We start from the raw sequence: 23038 nt of genomic DNA on the forward strand, positions 1-23038 counted from the left end.
GTAATTTTATTTGTGTCTGAAAGAAGACGAATTGTATAAATTGTACCAAAAACTTAGTTTTGTGGATTCTATTTCCTCATTTATTACTGTATTACTTTTTTTTAAAAGTTTTTTTATGTTTATTTACTTTTGAGAGAGAGAGAGAGCACAAACGAGGCGGGGAGGGGTAGTGCAGAGAGAGAGGGAGACACAGAATCCAAAGCAGGCTCCAGGCTCTGAGCTATCAGCACAGAGCCCTGTGCGGGGCTTGAACTCATGAACTGCAAGATCGTGACTTGAGCCGAAGTTGGACGCTCAACCAACTGAGCCGCCCAGGCGCCCCTTATTACAGTATTACTTTTAATGTGCTGCCAAATTCTAGATAATGGATTTAGAGCAAGATCCATACTTAACTTTTCTTAAACAGAAAAAGCTATGAAATACAACTAAAAGTACAGGCTTTTATAGAACTACAGTACTAAGAGTACTGACAGGTTACATTGAGTCTGAGAGCTTTTTCTGTTTATTTCCCTCCTAAAGTAGAGAAGAAGTTACAAGCACAGTGTAAATGACAGAAACTGAACAACTTTTAATTCCAGAGGAAGGATTTCACCATTTGACTAATTTTTGTGTAAAGTGTTCTGAATTTCCAGAATAGAAAATCAGTTCCAATTTACTTGCAAAAATGTACTTTCAAGCCAGTTATTATTTTTATCTCCAGCTCTGTTTTTTAGCATAGGAAAAGTAATAAATCCTATGAAACAGTAAAAGTTTCAGATATAAAAGATAATGAGATGAAAATATTTTAAATCTTAAATTTTATGTTTGATATTCAAGAAGTGATTTTTGTTGTCAACAGAAGAGATTTTACAGGAGGTAAAATAGAAGGAATAATGTCAACCGAGCTACATAAATATGCAGGCATTTTGTATTTAAGCATCTAAATGTTAGGTCTGTTGAGAAGAGTCCTGAAAGTGAATGATACCTACATTTCTATGAAACATACACTTCTTACCCATCTGCTTGGTATTTTCTATCATCCCATAGTGTTTGGTCCATTGTGCAATTGCTCGTATCAGGCAGTGCACAGTTCTTGCTTCCCAAGCCTGTTTCTGTGTCTTCCGTGGTCAGCAGTGAGCCGTTGTGGGCAGGGGCTTTCTCAGTCATCTTACTCGTAGGCCTCAGCCACGTGCCACAAAATGTCGAGTTAGAGACTTGAGGATAGAGAGAAACAGAAAGCCCTGCCACATCAGTTGTAGGCCTGGCAAAACAAGCTCCATGTACACCTCCTGAGTCAGACAAGGTGTTTGAATCTGTCTTCATTTATTTGCATCCCCGGAAGCTACTCATAATCCTGATAGGAGAATGCACACCCGCATGAAGTGATTGGAGAGAATTTTATAGCAAGATTTTAGGTTCTTCAGCTATAATAGGTCTTAAAAATCACCTATATCAAGCACCTCACTTCTCCTTTAGAAGTCTTGAATTTTATACTACTTCTTTTGATACCTACCTTTGTATCTTTGGATCTGATATATAGTCTGGCACATGGTGCAGGAGATTCATTACTTCAGTGAATAAAGCTTTTGCATGAATTTTCCACACTTGTTCCAGTGATATTTATATCTTCTAAAAATACTTTTTCATGACTCATTCTGAAGCTTCTTAAAAGTATGGGTAATTCCTTTTCACTGTGTTTAAGAAAAAATTTTTTTAACATTTATTCATTTCTGAGAGAAAGAGAGCGCAAGCAGAGGAAGAGCAGAGAGAGGGAGATACAGAATAAAAGCAGGCTCCAGGCTCTGAGCTGTCAGTACAGAGCCTGACCTGGGGCTCAAACCCACGGAACCAGGAGATTATGGCCTAAGCCAGAAGTAGGACGCCTAACTGACTGAGCCACCCAGGCGCCCCTACTTTTCAGTGTATTTTAAAACAACTGAACTTAGGTTGCTTGAACATGTTTTTTTTTAAAAAGAGTTGCAAGTAAAGAATTTTTCCCTTTGAAATAAAAGCTGGAAGATTACAGAAGTAGGAAATGAGGCCACTAATACTTGATTACACTTATTAGATCCAGTTTAAAAACATTTTTTAGGGCGCCTGGGTGGCTCAGTTGGTTAAGCAGCGACTTCAGCTCAGGTCATGATCTCACGGTTCATGGGTTCAAGCCCCACTGACAGCTGTCAGGCTCAGAGCCTGGCGCCTGCTTCGGATTCCATGTCTCCCTCTCTCTCTGCCCCTCCCTCTCTCGTGGTCTATTTCTGTCTCCCAAAAATAAACGTTACAAAAAATTTAAAAAATAAAATAAATTTTTAAATACAGTAATATTTATATAGAAACAAATATTTCTATATAGTACTTGCCATATAGAAAATACTGTAAATTCTGTCTTTTATAAGATCTATGATTTGATCATTCTTTCTTAGATATTTCTATATTTGAACAGGTAATTTTGGCTTTGTTTTTGTTACTCAAAAAGTAATTTAGGGTTTGTTATTTATTTTTGAGTTTGGGTTTGTTTTGGGGGGGGTCATTCACTTTATGTTCTATGGCCTATAACAACAGCTTAATGTAAATGTTGGTGTCTTTTTCCGTAAAACTCATAGGATTGTATGGATGTGTATTTCACATGCTGGCTTCTTTGTGCTGATTATGATTAAGTAAAAAAGTGTGTTTTAAGGTCACAATCTTCAAAGTAATCTGTAATTTAGCATTTGAAAATGCCTTTGAAAAGCAGTATAATTCTTGAGGTGACACACCAGAGGTAGTAAGAGTTGCAGCAGTCATCATTCGTGTGTATACTCCTTGGTCAGATATTTACTGGGCATATAGTATGTGCCCAGCGTCGCGCCAGGTGCTGCAGACAGTGGTGAGCAAAAATAGATGTGCTCCTGTTCTTCCAGAGGTGTACATTCTAATGTGTGTGTGGGGGGGGGGGCGGGCATTAATCAAAGAATCACACTTAATAGAATTATAACAGTTACAACTATGATGAGGGCTGACAAAGCACAGGTATATAAACTGTAAGAATTTATCTTAGAATTGGAAATTAGGAACGTTTCCTTGAAGAACTGATGTGTCTCTCAGATGAGCACTCTGAGGCCTTAGTAAGATTAGACTATGGGAAGAGGAGAAAAGAGCTTTCCCTGGACAGGAGATAGTCGGAGTACAAGACTATGGTGGGAACCAACTGAAGAAGAAGAGCGGGAGCACGGAGAATTTGAGGGGCAAGGGCTAGGATGAGGCTGCAAAAGTAGGTCTTTGACTTAGGAAGACCGTTCAAAGAGTAATGACAACCACTAGACTTGTTAAAAGTAGGTGGTGGGAATAGTTGTGGGGGGGCGGGGTAGGAAGGAAAGAAACAGGATTAAATTTGCATCTTGGAAAGATGACTGTGGCTAATTGGGGAAAAGACACATAACCTAGGGAGTGGGTAGGGAGGACGTCTGTGGTATTTCCAGTAAGCAGGGAATGTGGTTTGGCCAGGGTCAAGACGGTAGACGTGGATGGAGGTGCATAAATTTGAGAGAGCCATTCCTGAGTTAAACTGACAGGCTTGGTGACAGATTGGATTGGATAGATGAAGGGGGGTGGAGAAAGCTAATGAGATGAGTGTTCTTAATGATTAATCTTAGAGCCTCAGAAAGAGCCCAGCAGCTTTGCATTGTTGAATGCACCCACTCGTGGTTAAAGCAATTTATTTTTTGTTGGGCCAGTTGACCCAGTCAAGAGGAAAGACGGATACTGCAGTTTGCGGTATCTCAGTGAGACGGCCCAACCAGATAACCCCACAGTGAGGTGTACAAGTCCTGCCCACATGGACAGTGCTTGAAATGCTTACATGGAAAACAGAAATCAGAGCAATAGGGAGAAAGGAACTCAAGATAAATTAGAGAAGAAGAAAAAAAAAAAAAAAGAATGGAGTTGGTGTAGGACAGTGTAGGGATCAAAAAAAAAATTTCAAAAAACCAAAAACTGTCAAAGAAGTTACTATATCCATGAAACTCTGGAGGCTGTGAGAAAAGAATATTTGAAGGACTAATAAGGAACTGAAAGACAAATTGGAGAAATCTCTCTCCTAGATCGTTGGCAGTAGCTTCCTAACTGATGACTCTGTCGTTGCCCTTCGAGGAGCTGTAGGATCTTCTCAGTTCAGCAACTAAAATGACCCTGTTAAAATGTAAGTTACTTCATGTTACGCTTGTGCTCAAAACCCTACATAGGCTCCCCTGTGCTCAGCGTAAAGGCCAAAGTCCTTAGAATAACTTAGTGGCCCCACCTCACCTCAGCTGATTCCCTGTTGCCCCTCTAATCGCATTTCCTACTGCTCCCCTCCTGTCGTGCTTGGCCTCCTCACCGAGCTTTGCTGTGGCTCCGAAATGCAGCGAGCCCTTTGCACTTGCTGTTGCCTTCGCCTCAGCTGCCTGTGTGAAGGATTCTCTTCTTCCTCCAGGTCGGTATTCACATGTCGTCTCCTTAGGAAGGCCTGCCCTGGCTCTCTGGCCCTTGCTCTTCCCCCCTTGTTCTCACGTAAACAATTTAGTGGCTTTCAGTACGTTCAGAGCGTTGTACAACCACTGCCTATAACTAGGTCCAAAACATTTCCATTGCTCCAAGATAAAATGGCATATCCATTAAGCATGGACTCCCATTCGTTCTCTCCAGAGCCCCAGGAGCCACCCATTTGCTTTCAGTCGCTGAGAATTTACCTATATGGGATATTTCGTGTGGATGGAATCATACATGTGGCCTTCTGTTGGGGATCCTCCCACTGAGTGTAATGTTTTTGAAGTGCAACCTCCTTGTAGCCTGTATCCTCACTGCTTCCATCCCGTGGCTAAATGACACTCTGTTCTCTGCAGACAACAGACTTTGACTCTCGTGGATGATGCTGCAGTGAAGGTTCCTCTACAGGAACTTGTTTGAATCCCTGTTTTCAGTTCTGTTTGGTAAATACCTAGAACCGGAATGACTGGATCATATTGTAATTCTCTGGTTAGCATTTTGGGAAACTGCCTGTTTCCACAGCAGCTACACCATTTTGCATCCCAGCCAGCAGCGTACGAGGTCCCAAGTTCTTGTACGTCTTTGCCAACACATGTTATTTTCCTCTTTATTATTATTATAACCGTCCTAGTGAGTGTCGAGTAGTCATTGTGACTTTGATTTGCATTTCCCTAATTAGTGACTAATAATGTTGATCTTTTTTTAAATAGACTTTTTGGCTTTTTGTATATATTCTTTGGAGAAATGTCTGTTCAAGTCCTTTGCCTGTTTTTGAATTGGGTTGTTGGTCTTTTCATTGAATTGCAAGAGTTCTTAATATTTTCTGGTTTTAGGCACATACTATATATTTTACTTGTTTGTTTTATATATTATCTATCTTTCTCACTAGTAAGCTCTCTGAAGGCAGGAGTTTTGTCTGTTTTATCTCCTGCTGTTTTCCAGTGCCTAGAACAGGGCCAGAACAGTGTTGGTGCTCAGTAAACTTTTGTTGAACAAATGATTGCATGCAGAAAACACTGAAGATCTGTCTCACCAAAAATTGTGATACAGCTGTGTTGGGATTTGAACACGAAGGGAGATGGGGACATAGGAATGCTAAGTTGTCTTTGATCATAAGAATTCAACATATCCGTAAGCTTGTAAATCAAGAAATAACGGTTAGTGTATGCATTAACTATATGGAGACTAAAACAGAAGAACTTGCTTCTGCTCTCCTAGCTGATCAACTTAAATACACACACCTACGCAGATTCTTTCTCCAGATTAGTGAATAAAAACAGCTTTGATGAGTATTTATAAATAAGCATCGTCACATATCCTCTATCATATTTAAAATTTATGTTCATAGTTTGAGGATGAGTGAGAAAATTGTTCCTGTTGAGTGAGATAACTTCTTAACTGTCTGTTTTGGTTTTTCCTTTTGAGATGAATAGCTTACTTTTAGGACTCTTACATATATTAATTTATTTTAAAAGAGGTGTACAATTTGTCATTATAAATTTGAGTGCCAAACTATTTACTTAATAAAGTTATCCCTTCGTATTTGAGATGTCCAGTGGCCCAGAATTTAACTTTTTTTTAATTTTATCGGAGCCCTTTTCCTGACCCGTGGAGAGAGTCATTCAACACATTTTGTGGGATTGGAAGAGATTTTTCACAATTCAATTTTATTTAAAAATCAATGGTAAAAATAAATTTAATAATTGACTTTTATGAGCAGGTTGTTAAAACTTCAGATTGATTATAGTTATCTTTTTAATATCATTTAAGTTTTTAAATTTATCTCCCACATTTTATAAGTCATCGTACTCTTCCATTTGACATAGAAAAAGTGACCTTTCTTATCTATGTCTGTGAAACAACAAAAATGATATTGTATTATTTGATGTATCTTAGAGAATGTGGTTGCAAAACATACATGGAAGCAATCCTGTGTAAGTGGGAGTTTTATACTAAGAGGGAAGAGCACATAGCCTGACTGCAGGGATCTTACAGGAACCTAGTCACCAAGCAGCACGAGTCCCACAGAACCCTGGGAAAACGGGATGTGGGTGAGCTAAATGCAGTAGGTAAAGGGACTTCTTCAAAGAAGGAAACTTAATTTCCGTTAAGTAGGGTGGAGAATTCTCCAAACAAGTCATCTGAGCCATAACAGAATAAAATTTTCCGTACATTGTGAGGAAGCAGGCCTTGTAGGTATGGATAATATGTTAAAAATCATCATACCAGTGTACTTTTTTTTTTTTTTTAAATTCTAGTGCCATGGTACTTTTGATAAGCTTAAAACTTGCAAACTTACCGAACAGGTAAAAGAAAAGACTTTGCACATGCTTCAAGAATTTAGAACCTGTATTTAATTTTTTAAAAAAAGAGCTCTTATTATTAAAACAAGGCTATGTACCATTTGTTTTATAATATGTTAAATAGTCTTTTAGGAGTCAATTCTTTTCATTCTGAAACATATAATTTAAATGCCCAAATACTACCTGACACAGTCAGTATTTGAGCATTTCTCCTCCCATCTTTTCCTTCTCTCCAACCATCATTTTTCCCTTTGATTCTTTTTCTTTTTTATATTTTGGCTTTAAGATTAAATTTTTGGGATCATTTTCATAATTTCCTCTTGAATTGCAATTATGAAGTTAGTTTTCAAAGCAAATTTGAAAGCAAGGGTTTTACATTTGAAAATACGATACTTTTAATTTTATTAAAATTTTGTGTATAAAATAGTAGACAAAATAAGTTTGTCTCTTTTTATTGTGCATTTCAACCTCGGTGTGGGATGATAGCTGCTGGTTCAATATAAAAATAGCTGGAACCTACCTATAACATCTAGTTTCATCTTTGGAAGATCAGTGACTAATTTCCTTGGTAATCCATTTCATACTTTCTTTTGAAGTTGGAGAGATGAGTTTTACATCCCTTTCTGTCCTCTTTTGTGGTTATAAGAAGGTCTCTTTGTATGTGCAGAGTATCACCTTTGACCTTTCCTGTGATAAAGCAGTTTTCCTTTTAGTAAGAACACATGAAAACACATTACTGTTTCAGCTCAGAATATATAAAGAAACTGAATTTAATGCGAAGGAGAAACAAAACATGTAACTGTTCCTCCATGAGCTGACTGCTCTTACTGTAGTATCTGTTACTGGGAGACTGTTTAGAATTCTTTTTATAGAGTTAGCTCCTTTTGTGTGTTTGTTCTTTGGTGTAACATTAGGACAACTACTACAGTTGAGTGTTAGATTTCTTGTTTTAGGTATTTAAAAATTGGACAGCTCTACTTCACCAATAATACATTTCTCTACATGTAAAAAAACATAATTTTAAGGGAAAATAGTAAAACAACGCTTTATAGACTCTGTTATAAAGAAATTCACCTCTGTGTATCTTTCATTGTTGAGTCAAAGTCCTGGAACTTGGAATGCAGTTAATTCACAGTTGGGCATTCTGTAACACATAAAATGTTATAGTTGGGGTTTTGTTATATATATTAAAGCAGTTTCGTCATCCCATCCATGTATCCGTTTTTGGTTTTTTTTGGTTTTTTTGCTTTTTAAGATTTTTAAGTAATCTCCACCCAGTGTGGGACTGAAACTCAAAAAAAAAAAAAAAAAAACAAAAAACAAAAACCAGAGATCAAGTCACATGCCAGCGAGGCACCCCACCCTATCCATTTATCTTAAGTAACTTTGTGAATTTGTGCTTAGGTTTCAATGCCCTGCCTTCTCTACTGCAGAAAGAAAATGGATTTAAGACCTACTTATTTTTATAGTTAAGGTCATAACTTGTCATGTGACTTTTAACAACTATCTTCAAACATAAGAATAGCATCTGTTATTTCAACAACTTGGAAAGTTTGGGTAGAAGTCTACATGAATTAACAATCTTTAGTTATGTGAATTATTGAAAAACTATGTATCTTTAACCACAAACTGTTTCCTGGCTGCTTAACAAACATGCTTTGGAGCTAGCCCTCATCAGCTAATCTGTAGGGTTATGCCAGCGATTGTGCCATCATGATAAAGCTTCTGTTTTGTACCTGATTTTTGTCAGAACTCTTTGAAAATGCATCATAAATATTTTTACCTCCTAAAAGTGACCATTAAATTGCTCTTATGTTCTCTTTCCTACTACTCTGAATGCCCTTATGCAGCTGTTCCTGTGTCTGTTTTTTATAATTTTTAGGAATTTCCTTTTTATCTCAGTCATGTCAACTTGCTGACTGAAAGCAGTCCCTCTTTCCCTTTCAATTAGTTTCTAATAATTTTTTTTATTACAGTAGAACCCAAATAGTTGTCCAAATAAGATAAAATATCATTGATAGAAAGGCCTAAAGGAGTTTGGTCATCAGTTAAGTCTATGTTTTGTTTTGTTTTTTTAATTTTTTTTAATGTTTATTTTTGAGAGAGAGAGAGAGACAGAGCGCGAGCAGCAGGGGACAGGGGGATAGAGAGAGAGGGAGACACAGAATCCAAAGCAGGCTCCAGGCTCCGAGCTGTCAGCACAGAGCCCGATGCAGGGCTCACACTCACGAACCGGGAGATCATGACCTGAGCCGAAGTCAGACACTCAACCAACTGAGCCACCCATGCGCCCCAAAGTCTATGGGTTTTAATTAGAATCAGCATTGATACACCTCTAGGTGTTTATTTATAATTGATGAAAATAATTATAATAAACAGACTTGATAGAATGGAGCAAAAGGTCTTATATCATGTATTTATGTATGATGGTGTTAACAAGTTTATGATTTTGTTTATGTTTCTTTTATTTATGTTACCCTCTGCCTAGAATGTGATTAAAATCCTGCTCATTATTCATGGTCCAGGCTTGAAATCTTCAGTGTTGGGACTCCTGTTTCTCTTTCTCCCTTGTTGCTCCTGTAATTTCTTCCAGCTTTCTACCTTCTTGTGATCACTGATACTACCTGAGATTTATCTGTTTTCCCACGGGACCCAATATAGCTACATTACCTATATTGCACTAAGTACTGTTGAAATGCAAAGATTAATAAAGAACGCATTGTAGTAGTTTTCTCTTTACATTTACTGAGCATTGCCTGTGCCAGGTATTACGCTAACCGTCTTACATATATTCGTGTAATCCTCAGTTCACCCCTGTGAGGTAAGTACCATTTTTTGTCAACATTTTATAGTCTGGGGCCAGTGAAAAATAACAACTCTAAAGTTAAATGCTAGTGAGCACCAAAGCCAGGATTCAAACTCAAATCTTCTGACTCCTTAGCTTTCAACGACTTCTGTCCCTTAGGTACACAAAAAGCAAATAATTATACAAGAGTGGAATAGAGACTGGAAGAGGGGAGAGGTACAGAGGCTATGATACATGAATTAAAGGACATAAGTTTTTGACTTAATATGAAATGAGGGCTATGTTCTAGGTTTGGAGAAAAGATTAAGCAGAAACACAAGAGATGAGGGAGGTGACGACAGTCCATGCTATTTTGGGGAATAGTAATGGGTTCAGGATGGCCGAACCAGACTAGTTGCTCTGGAAGATTAAGAAGGAAGTAAAGGCTGGGATCAGATACAGGACCGGCTGGAATAATCATTTATTTCCACACCATCTTTGGTATACTATGTTTGCATGCTTATCTTGATATGAAAGGCTTAACCTGAATACCCAAGGCATGAATGTAAGGCATGTTCATGGAAGTAGAACAACTTTCATAATGAAGATTAAGAACGTTTCTCTAAAGTTGTGATAAAAGTGAAGAATATTAGAACTTTGAGTACTGTGACCCCTTTATACAGTTCATATTATCAAAATTGTTAGTGGGTAGACACGAAGGGAAAGACAAGAGGAAAAGGTAGCCACCTATGAATAGGAAAAGCAAATACACGTGGGGCACGAGCAAAGTGAAACCCTGGGCGGAATATTAGGTTTTAATTCCTCATGCCAGCTCCCTGAAGCAAAGACCCTGCAATTTAAGTGATTTTCTCAGTATTCGGGAAGGAGTGCCGTCTACCCCAGGTAGGAGGGATGTCTGCCACTGGAATTGTTCAAATTTGCCTGCGTGTGTTGGTGATAAAAAGCATTACGACGGCGTCCGTTTTGTTACATTTAAGTCCTCTCCAGACCGTGCACCCTGTATTTGCATATACTGGGTACACCACTCCCACCATGCCCCTTGTCCCCAAACACACACAAAAGCTAATTTCTTTACTTTTACATGTCGGCTGCAGGTGCGTTCCATGTGCCTTCTTCATTCTAAGATCTGGACTGAAGGAGCAGCCCGTAGGATTGTGCACTTCTCTTGGCACAGGGAGAACAGAGACACTTGGCAAAAACGCAGGTGGCGCTTAAAGCTTCTTCTGGGAGCTGGCGTGATGTCACTTCTGCTTTCATTTCTCTGGCCAAACCTGATGTCCGTGAGGGTAGGAAGTAGACCCCTAGCAGAGAGGTACTTTGTGTCCTCTAGCCACAGGCAGTGATAAATAATCCTCTTGCAAGGCCCGGAGGGGCAAGATGTCCTCAAGAAGAGGACCCCTTCTACCACCATAAATCAGTTACTCTTGTGTCCAGGTGATTTAACAGTTTAAATTGATTCAATTGGTATAGAGTCTTTACTTAGAAATCAGGAGGAACTTTTTAACAACGTATTTGATTTTTATCCAGCTGATCAGTGAATATTAACTTCAACCATTTAAATAAGTGAGGGAGTCAGTTTTCTTGAATTATGGAGGTATCATGTGCCTAGAGAGTAATGGCTTATGTTAGCTGTTTTCTTAATGAAAATCAGTAATTAAAAGGCTAACAAGCTCTTCTCTGCGCAGTTCTTCACATAAGCAACAGAACACTGAACATGATTCTGGTTGCATAGAGTAGATGCCTTAGGTCTTAGAGGTGAATTCTCCGGCAGAAACCAATTGAGAAAGGTTGGAAGGATTTTTAAGATGAGTTGTAGAGTTACGATTGAAAGGGAGAAAAAGAAGCCCCTTGACTAGTGTTAATAATAGTAACGACGATGATCATACCTATTGGAGACTTCCTCCTACTGCCTTTTCAACTTGCACGTTTAAAGTTTGTTTGGTTTTTTTTGGAGAAAGAGCCTTGAAGGGCTTTTCTTATGTTTCCTTCCCTTACTTCGCTGCCAGTGCAGCACAAAGCAGTGCTGCACAGCCGTGGGCTGCTGTGGAGATAGCCAAGGGCTTTTGCACATTTGGGGGGAAATAATGGAAGAGTAAAGAAAAAAGACCACTGTCCTAGCTACTTTCAGCTGACGTGGCATTACCTGAATTGTTTCTAACATTGGCACTGAAAACTGTTACATATTTAATAGCATTTGGTAATTGATTTAAAATGTTTCATAGTAACCCCCAAAATATTTTCAGAAGTACAATGAGTTTAAGAGTGCATATGAAACATAAAGTGATTTTAAAGCAAACATTACTTACAGTTTAAAGGTATGTTCTATACCAGTTAACTTTTTTTCTTTTGAAGGGATCTTCATAGCACTATAAAATGTTGTCTGGGAGCTAAATTGTACTTTATATGTGTGATCATTCCTGAAGTTAGGTAAAACTCTCAGAAGTTCTTTGATTACTTATGACAAGAGATTGCTCTTGATAATGATGAAAGCCATAATGAATAAACTTTAAAGACCTTTTCAGTAATGAGCTACTTAGACACCTAGCCAATGAACTGAACATAGGCCTGCCTTATATTTCACTGGCTGTTTAGAAGGATAGCTAATGTTACATTTTAAAAGGTTTATGGTGAACACCAAATAATTATAGTAACAGTGTAGGCAGAACTACGTGAAAAGAGATATTTGTTTCATGACTATAGGATATTAGATAGTCCCTTAACAGCTTGCCTTTTTCCCCCTTCTCTTCAATAGCACTTTGCCAATTAAGGCAAGTTGGTTGAGGACAGATCATTTTAAAAGCTATATTGTGTAGCAATCCCAGTTGCCCAGTAAATTGGCTAAATAGAAATTGTTCTAAAATTCCTCTGCTCTGATAAAAGCATGCAATTATATTTGACCAATATGGAGAACTACTTTTAGAGTAAAAATAATTTTGATGGTAAATCAGAGTTTAAATAACTAAAACAATATTTAAATATTTGACTGTTAGGTTTTCTATCTTTTCCCAATGAGGGGTACCTAAAAGAGTTTCAGATGCAGTACAATTCGGTATTTTGTCCTACTTAATGCATTTAGGGGCGAAGGAAAAAATGTCTACAGGTATACTTGCTGATTTGGATAACTTGGAATTACATCATTGGAATCTATTTATAACTCATTGGTTTTCTGGCGGAGGGGGGTGTATGTTTGACTTTTGTTTTGCAGTGTAATTTTCTTAAGACAGTTTTAATACTGTTCACCAAAATAAGCATATAGTAGCACATTTTTCTCCCTCCCACTAGGTGGTCACCTTAAATGTACAGACTGCCTCTTTCTTTACCATTTAACAGGGTGGACAGTGTTCAAAACATTATGGAGATGTGGATAGTTATATGCAAAGAATATACTAAATATGTAATCTAAAAGCTATTGCTATATTAAGTCTTGGAAATGGAAATCTGAAGGGTAATGTTCTCTTATTATTCCTCATACTTAGACACAGTTATTTATTACATTGGAGTTCCATTTTACTTCATCCTTTATGTTCAGTGAGAAAAACACATCCGTTGTATCCCTCGCTAAAATATTTTGCCTTAAGATGGTAAAGGAGCCTTCGTCAGTTGAATAGAATTCTTCATTTGCCAAACTTGCTATGCAAATATGAAATACATTTGACATTAATATATTACCAAATTTACGACCTGGATCATTCTGTTACAGATGTTTAAACTAGAACCTTGTTCAGATGTATTTAAGTTAAAGAAATTGGTTAAAATTAGTGTTGGAATTTGTCACTTTAAACCAAATTAGAAAGTTAAAGAGAGTTCAGCATGAAACACTTGAATGGGAATAGGTGGTTTTGTAACTTTTCCAGATTTCATCTATAAACATTTAAACATTCTGTAAATTTAAGCACGTGTTAACTAAGAGATGGCTTTCTATAATAATCTAAAAATCATTGTAAATACTCAAAATAAGCAAGCCAGTAATCAGTTCAGAAGACCATACTGGCTTTGATTTGTGGATGAAAACATTTGGAATGTTTTCATTAGAATTCACTTTTTTTTGCTTTGGCCTTTGTTTTCTTTTACTTTTTCTCTTCTCCCTTTGGCATAAACACATCTTAAAATGAGTGGTATGATTAAGAACAATTAATTTCTAAGGAGTTTAGCAAATTAGCTATTAGTGTATCACTATTAGTATATCACAGCCCGTGCCACTGGGCCGTGTTTTGGGAGGAGAAAAAGAATTTGTGTTTAGGTGGTTGACACATCGGCTGTTTGCTCATATACAGGGTTTTGAGCTACTTGGTTCAACTTAGAAACTTCAAACAGTGAACAGTCTAAATTCCTTTTTTGCCATCCTCTCCTGTGACATGTTTGAAGTAACCGCCTGTCATCCGTTCCAGTGCCTCATCTCGTAGGCTCTGCAACCCTGTCTCGTCTAGTGCCCGCGTCCGGCTTCCACTGGCCTGTTCGCAGCACTAAGTGTTCCATGTGTGCTAAGCATTGTGGGAACACCATGTGCTCTACCTGGATACGTAACCATCACCTCCTAACTCCTGATGTTCATTCTTCCACCACAGCTGACTTTCCTTGCTGACTACTGCTCTTCTCACAGTTCTAGTCCCCCAGCCATGGCTCTTAATTCCTCCCAGCAAGGGCTCCCTACCCTCTTTTCTCTTTGAGATGAGAGCCAGAATTATCTTCTTTATGAAACCCATTAAGGTACTAAGACTTCTTTATACCCCCAGATGTGTTGGAAAGAAGGCATATTTAATAAGCGTCAGTGCATTTGAGGAAATAATACATCATGGGTTAGCAAACTGGCCCACAGGGCAAATCAAGCCATGAGCTATTTTTGTAAAATATTTACTGGAACATATCCATGCTCATTTGTTTATGTATTAACTGTGCTGTCTTGCTGCTGAGATCACATGGCCTGCAAGACCTGGAATATGTACTCTCTGGCCCATTAGAGAAAAAGTATACCACCAGCCCCTGTTCTAAGTGAACATTTGTTAAACCAGAGGACGCTGGGAGTTGTGCCCAAGCTTCAGATGATCTTCTGTATCAGGCCAGCATATATATAGCCCATTCAAACAAGAATAATACGTTTTCTGAAGCCTACGTGGTTTGTATGTTCATAACCAAAGGCAGGAGATAAGGCAGCACGCTTTTCATTAAGCCTGTTTTAAATCTTTTTGACATTAGCATAGTATATTTTTCATTTGTAGCGCTTGGAACTTAGAGATAAGGTATCAGGTAGTTCGCTTCTAATTCTTTTATGCTTCTGCATTTTCTGATATCTTGAATGCAGAGGATTGGATGTAAACTTTTGTCTGTGGCTGAAACCAGAATCCTCCTTGTTAGTGTAACTAAACAGTAGTAATTTCCCAAAACTTCACTTATTAAGAGTATTAAAATAATGCTTCAGATGTATTCTCTGCCACCTCTTCTCTGAAAAGTTTACGTATTGACCAAGAAAAAGAGTATTTCCTTTCCCTCTGTTTAGATCATACTTATATTTAGAAAATCCAAAGTCCTGTTTTAACCCTCGTTTTAAGTTTTTCCTCATCACTTACTAGTAACAAAGGTTGAAATGCAGCAGATGGTTAAGAGAAACTTAAGGACTGTATCCTCATCTTGGGCCCATACAAGTTTATGTTTGGATAAAATCTCATCTGGAGCTGTACTTTCTCCTTAGCCAGAATTTCAGTGATGAATCCCCGGATTCCAGCAGCCGTTCCAAAGGGAAGAATTGAAAAAGAAAAGAAGGGTTAGAAATAGTTAAGCATGGCACAAAAAGAGACACTCAGATTAATGGAACAGAATAGAGAACCCAGAAGTGGACCTACAAACATGTGGCCAACTAATCTTTGACAAAGCAGGAAAGAATATCCAATGGAATAAAGACAGTCTCTTCAGCAAGTGGTGCTGGGAAAACTGGACGGTGACATGCAGAAGAATGAACGTGGACCACTGTCTTAGACCATACACAAAAATAATCTCAAAATGGATGAAAGACCTCAATGTAAGACAGGAAACTATCAAAATCCTCCAGGAGAAAGCAAGCAAAAACCTCTCTGATCTCGGCCGCAGCAACTTCTTACTCAGCACATCTCCAGAGGCAAGAGAAACAAAAGCAAAAATGAACTAATGGGACCTCGTCAAAATAAAAAGCTTCTGCACAGCAAAGGAAACAGCAAAATTAAAAGGCATCCGACAGAATGGGAGAAGATATTTGCAGAAGACATATCAGATAAAGGGTTAGTATCCAAATCTATAAAGAACTTCTCAAACTCAACACCCAGAAAACAAATAATCCAGTGAAAAAATGGGCAAAAGACATGAATAGACATTTCTCCAAAGAAGACATCCAGATGGTTAACAGACACTTGAAAAAATGCTCCACATCACTCATCATCCAGGAAATACAAATCAAAACCACAATGAGATACCACCTCACACCTGTCAGAATGGCTAACATTAACAACTCAGGCAACAACAGATGTTGGTGAGAATGCAGAGAGAGAGATCTCTTTTGCATTGTTGGTGGGAATTCAAGCTGGTGCAGCCACTCTGGAAAACAGTATGGAGGTTCCTCAAAAAATTAAAAATAGAACTACCCTATGACCCAGCAATTACACTATTAGGCATTTATCCAAGGGATACAGGGATGCTGTTTTGAAGGGACACATGCACCCCAATGTTTATAGCAGCACTATCAACAATAGCCAAAGTATGGAAAAAACCCAAATGTCCATCGATGGATGAATGGATAAAGATGATGTGGTATATATATACAATGGAGTATTAATCCAAAAGAATGAAATCTTGCCATTTGCAACTATGTGGGTGGAACTCGAGGGTATTATGCTAAGCAAAATTAGAGAAAGACAAATATCATGACTTCACTCATATGAGGACTTTAAGACACAGAACAGATGAACACAAGGGAAGGGAAGCAAAAATAAAAACGGGGGGACAAAACATAAGAGACTCTTAAATATGGAGAACAAATAGGGTTACTGGAGGGATTGTGGGAGGGGGGATGGGCTAAATGGGTAAGGGGCATTAAGGAAACTTAATCCCTGAAATCATTGTTGCACTATATGCTAAAAAATGTAGATGTAAATTAAGAAAATGAAATTTAAAAAAATTTTAAAAAGAAAAAAATAAACTTAAAAAAATAGTTAAGGAAACTAAAGCTTACAGTGAAATACATGCAGCGACTTTTACACTTACGGTTTGGATGTGATAAAAGCAGCTAGGGAATAATAATAATAATAGCCCCAGTGTTAGTAATTGCTCCCTAAATCTGAGAGCTGACACTGGGATCCTAGCTTCAGTACAAAGTTAATTATAGTTCTAAGGCTTTACCGGTGATACATTATAAAAAGGAAAGCGTTTTTAAGAAATAATGTTCTGAATAGGCTAAATAAACATAACACAAGAGTCTGTCAGTATCAACCAGAATTACAAGTGCATTCTTCCTCTGACCCAGCAATCCTACTCCGTGCTGTCTCCTACAGATAAAACTGCACATGTGTGAAATTACATGCGCTGCTTTGTTTGGTAGAGCACTGTTTCTCAAAGTGAAAGATTAAACACTATCCAAGTATCCAGCAATGAAGGACTGAATCATGAAATCGGAAAGGATTGAAAGTTAGGCCAGATGAAAACATGCGACTTGACATGCAGATCATCTGCAAAGTAGTATTGAAACTGCAGGCAGGGGCGCCTGGGTGGCGCAGTCGGTTGAGCGTCCGACTTCAGCCAGGTCACGATCTCGCGGTCCGTGAGTTCGAGCCCCGCGTCAGGCTCTGGGCTGATGGCTCAGAGCCTGGAGCCTGTTTCCGATTCTGTGTCTCCCTCTCTCTCTGCCCCTCCCCCGTTCATGCTCTGTCTCTCTCTGTCCCAAAAATAAATAAATGTTGAAAAAAAAAAAAATTAAAAAAAAAAAAAAAAACTGCAGGCAAAGGGCTAGTAAGTGGGAAAGAACAAATTTGACTGTGTTATAAAATAGCATTTTTTTTTTTTACTTTAATTCCTGAAAAATGTGTAATTGTTTTAATTCCTATTCCCATTTGACTTATGTTCCCATATAAACGGAGGCACCTAGTCTCATAAGAACTACTCTAATTGATTCTTACACTTTGTTCCTTCATCTTTGGGGTGAAGCGACAGGGGTGGGGAGTGATTAGGACAAAAGATAATTAGTACATTTCCTACAAAAATGTGTTTCCAAAGAGGAACAGCATTTCAAATTGTATATCCCATAACTTCTTAAAGAGGATTCAAGAAGGTAAATTGAGGTAGTTAGAAACTTGTTCCCTGAGGAGGTTTGGGTCAGTGAACACAATTATAGACAGGCTCAGACCAACACTATGTATAGAGGACAACTGGGGCCCAGATTCTACATTTCTGTCAGTCAAGTAGAATTTTCTAACAGTTTATATGGAGTAAAGTTTTGTGAAGAGTCCAAGATAACACTCAATTTTGTGGTTATTTTTGATAAATTGTAATATGGCTTACTATGTAAAGAAATTAGGTATGATAGACAATTCGTTTCATGGGAAAAAGAAATCTGCCTTCTAGATGTTTCCTTTGAGTTAAGAAAAATTAAAATCCTGGACATGCAAAACTTGATTGTTGATCTGTGGCCAGGTATTGATGTAAAATGCTTACTAAACTAATAAAGTTCAAATGCATTTCTATGTAATTGCTGTCATAGATCTTGATTTAATTTTTAAATATTTGAAAACTAGAGTATATTTTAAGTTCTGTTTATTTTTATTTGAACAATGATGAGTAGATCATTGCTTTTTGCAGATTCTCTTTTATAGTAATGACTCATCTCTGTAATACTAAACTTTTCAAGAGCTTTTATATAAAGCGTCAGTGTCACGATCACAACAATTCCCTATGGCTGAAGCACTTGTCCTGTTTTTCAAATTTCAAATGTACAGTGAAGGCCCAGAGAGCTTGTGACTTACCTAGTCACATACATCTGATAGAAATATAACTCCAAGTCTTCTGACTCCCGATGTCCTGTGTCCTCACCCTAGCCTTGTATTTGTCCTGTTTATTTTTAAGGTCATGATATTATTGTAGCTGGTTGATAGCGTGCTTTCTGTCTTTTCAGGACATGGCTTTAGTTGCTCCTGAGGCACCTTCAGAACAAGCCAGGAGAGTTTTTCAAACCTATGATCCAGAAGGTAAAAGATTTTATTATTTTATTAACACTGACTCTGTGTTTTCTTTCTTTACAGATTTGAAATATATTAATACCTGAGTTTTATCCAAAAGTGTTTTTAGATTGTTGAAGGAAATGTAGATTGCATTTCTTGAAAATTTTAAAAGGGAAGTGTCAAAATGGGAACAAATAAGGATACTTTAGTGATTGTCAAATCCTCACATAGCATAATAGAAGGTCTGCAGGTTTCTTGGGGGTAACAAAGTTATGGTTACTTGAATCTTGACCTCTGTCAGTGTTAAACGGGAAAATACCACCTTCTGAACAAGGTTTTTGAAAAGGTATTCCTTTATTATTCAAACTAATATTAAGTAAGTCTTCCAGAGTGTTAATTAAAAATTGAAATAAAATTGACAAATAATATTCTGTAAGTTTAAGGTATACCAAGTGTTGCTTTTATAATTTATATATTACAAAATGATTACTACAGTAGCATTAACTGACACCTCCGTCATGTCACATAGTTATAATTTTTCTTTGGTGAGAACAATTAAGATCTAGTCTTGTAGCATAGTATAGAATTTTGTACTATAATCACTATGCTGTGCATTAGCTCTCCCGAACTCATTTATCTACTAGTGGCAGGTAACGTCTTAAACATCTCCCCAATTAATCTACCCTGCCCAGCCCCTGTAACCACCATTCTACTGTTTCACAAATCAATCTTTGTGAGGCATTTGTCTTTTATCTGTCTCATTTACTTCACTTAGTATAATGCTGTCAAGGTCCACCCATATTATTATAGAACGTAGGATTTCCTACGTTGTCATGGCTAATCAATATTCCATTGTTTATGCATATATAAACCACATCTTCTTTATCCATCTATGGACACTTAGGGTGTTTCCATATCTTGGCTATTGTGAATAATGCTGCAGTGACTTGGGTTGTGCAGATATCTCCTCAAATTACTGATTTCGCTGCCTTCAGACAATACCTACCAGTAGGATTGCTGGATCATATGGTAGTTCTGTTTTTAGTTTTTTGAGGAACTCCATACTATTTTTTAATGGGTTACTGTTTTATATTTTCACCAACAGTGTATAGAGGTGCTGTTCTCTCCACATACTCACCAACATTTATCTCATCTCTTTGATAAAAGCCATCTTAACAAGTGTGAGATGATACCTCATTGTAGTTTTGAATTTCACTGTCCTTATTGAACATCTTTTCATATGCCTGTTGTCTGTTTGTATGTTGTCTTTAGAACAATGTCTGTTCAGACCCATGGCCCATTTTTAGTTGGGTTATTTTCTTTTTTGCTATTAAATTCCTTGAATTCTTAATGTTGTGGGTATTAGCCCTTATCAGATAGATGGTTTGCAAAGATCTTCTCCTGTTCTATAGGTTGCCTTTTCAATTTATTGCCTTTGCTCTGCAGAGGCTTTTTAATTTAATATAGCCCCACTTGTTTTAGTTTTTATTGCTTGTGTTTTGGTGTCTTACCCAAGAAATCACTGGCAAGACCAGTGATGAGGATCTTTTTTCCTATGTTTTCTTACAGGAGTTTTACAGTTTCAGATCTTACATTTAAGTCTCTGATCCATTTCAAGTTAATTTTGTGTGGTGTAAGGGATCTGGTTTCATTTCATATCCATTTCATGTGGCTATCCAGTTTTTCCAAAACCATCTATTGAAGAGACTATCCTTTCTTCACTGTATGTTTCTGGCACCCTTGTGAAAAATTAGTCAACCATATATGCATGGGTTCACATCTGGGCTCTCCATTCTGTTAAACTGGTCTATGTGCCTGTTTTTATGCCAGAGCCATACTCCTTTGATTATTGTAGCTGTGTAATGCAGGTTGAAATCGAGTGGCATGATGCCTCCAGCTTTATTTCTCTTTCCCAGGATTGCTTTGGCTACGTGGGGTCTTCTGTGGTTCCAAAGTAATTTTTCCGTCTGAAAAATTCCATTGGAATGTTGATAAGGATTGCATGAAACCTATAGATTGCTTTGGATACTATGGACATTTTCACGCTACTCTGCCAATCCAAGTATATAGGGTATCTTTCCATTATTTGTTAGTCTTCAGTCTCTCATCAGTGTCTCAGTTTTTGGTGTATAAATCTTACATCTCTGTGGTTAAACTTATTTCTAAGTATTTCATTGTTTTCATTGCTGTTGTAAGTGGGATTGCTTTCTTAATTTTTCTTTCAGATAGTCCATTGATGTATAGAAATGCAACTGATGTTAGTATGTTGATTTTGTATCCTGCAAATTTACTGAAATAATTCATTAGTTCTAGCAGTGGTTTAATGGAGTTTTTAGGGTTTTATATTTATGCTAATATATTTATATCATATATATATAATATAAATATGATAATGTCATCTGTCATTCCCACCAACAGTGCATAAATGTTCCCTTTTCTCTACATCCTTGCCAACACTTGTTATTTCTTGTCTTTTTGGTAATAGCCATTCAAAAAGTGTGAAGTGATATCTCATGGTAGTTTTGATTTGCATTTCCCTGATGACTAGTGGTACCTTTCATGTACCTGTTGGCCATCTTTATATCCACTTTAGAGAAATGTCTATCCAGATCCTCTACCCATATTTTAAAAATATTGCATGGGTTTTTTGCTGTTGAGTTGTATGAGTTCTTTATGTATTTTGGATAATAACCCCTTATCAGATACATCATTTGCAAATATTGTCTCCTATTTGGTAGGTTGACTTTTCATTTCGTTGATTATTTCATTCACTGTGTAGCTTTTTAGTTTTATGTACATTTGATTTTGTTGCCTTTCCTTTGGGGTTAAATTCAAAAAGTCATAGCCAAGACGTGTCTTGAAGCTTACCACTTAGAAAACATAAAACTTTTATTAGAAAACCTGATATTATATTCTAGTATTGAATGGGTTAAATTTTTATGTATGGTATAAGATAGTGGTCCAGTTCTGTTCTTTTGCATGTAGCTTTCCACATTTCCCAATACCATTCATAGAAGAGGCTATCCTTTCCTCCTTGTATGTCTTGATTCCTTTGTTATTAATTGACCGTTTATAGTTTCAGGTCTCTGTTCCATTGAATTATGTGTCTTTTTTTATGCCAGTATCATACTGTTTTGATTACTATAACTTTGTAATGTACTTTACAGTCAAGAAGTGTGATGTGTCCAGCTTTCTCCTTTCTCAAGATTTCTTTGAGTGTTTGGGATCTTTGTGTTTCCGCAGAAATTTTAGAATTGTTGATTCTAGTTCTGTGTACTATGCCATTGGTATTTTGATAGGGATTGCATTGAATCTGTAGATTGCTTTGGGTAGTGTAGACATTTTAACAATATTAATTCTTCCAGTCCATAAACACAGAATAGCCTTCTTTTTATTTGTGTTTTCAGTTTCATTAATGTGTTCCAGTTTTCAGTTACAGCTCTTTCACCTCCTTTTAAATTTATTCCTATTTTATTCTTTTTACATAATAGTACATGGAATTATTTTCTTAATTTCTCTTTCTGATAGTTCATTATAAGTGTACAGACGTACAACAGGTTTTTATATTCTGCAACCTCACTGAATTTGTTTAACCACTTTTTTAGTGGAGTGTTTAGGGGATTTTTTTGTGGGTTTTTTTTTTTTAATATAGTGTCATGTCCTCTGTAGACAGTGACAGGTTTAGTTCATCCTTCCCAATTTGGATGCCCTTTTTTTCTCTTGCCTAATTGCTTGGCTAGAACTTCTCATACTGTGTTGAATGAAAGTGGCAAGGGTAGATATCCTTGTCTTGTCTGATCTTAGAGGAAAAGGCTTCAGCTTCTCACTATTAAGTGTGATAATAGCTGTGGGCTAGTCAAACATGGCCTTTATTATGTTGAGGTAGTTCCGTTTATATCCACTATGTGGAGAGTTTTAATCATGAATGGATGTTCATTTTTGGCGACTCTTGAGATGATCATATGATTTTTTATCTTTCATTCTGTTAATATGGTATGTCATATTGGTTGATTCGTGTATTTTAAATTATCCTTGCATCCTTGGAATAAACCCCACTTGATGGTTGTATCTGGTACCTTTTATGTATTGTTTAATATTTGCTAATATTTTGTTGGAGATTTTTGCATCTGTGTTAATCAGGGATATTGGCCTGCAATTTTCCTTTCTTGTGCCATTTTTGTCTAGTTTGGATATCAGGATAATCCTGGCTTCATGAAAGGAGTTAGGGAGTATTCCTGCCTCTTCTACTTCTGGAAGAGTTTGAGAAGAATTGG

The 23038-nt window shown here is 37.2% G+C and overlaps 1 protein-coding gene across 7 annotated transcripts in view; it reads left to right on the forward strand.

The window, feature by feature from the left end:
* MINDY3 (MINDY lysine 48 deubiquitinase 3) overlaps positions 1-23038 on the forward strand; it is a 97184-nt gene that overhangs the window by 45683 nt on the left and 28463 nt on the right. For 5 of the 7 annotated variants that reach the window (XM_086714856.1, XM_086714852.1, XM_086714854.1 and 2 more), the window contains one exon: positions 18719-18791. In XM_086714856.1, coding sequence (XP_086570982.1) covers positions 18719-18791 — 73 coding nt within the window. Of the gene's footprint in view, positions 1-18718; positions 18792-20680; positions 21203-23038 lie in introns of those variants that run through there. The other 2 variants (XM_086714851.1, XM_086714853.1) reach the window with 1 other exon arrangement.

The sequence above is a fragment of the Puma concolor genome, chromosome B4, assembly GCF_028749965.1.
Source record: "Puma concolor isolate L17-30 chromosome B4, mPumCon1.1.hap2, whole genome shotgun sequence".
Classification (NCBI taxonomy): Eukaryota; Metazoa; Chordata; class Mammalia; order Carnivora; family Felidae; genus Puma; species Puma concolor.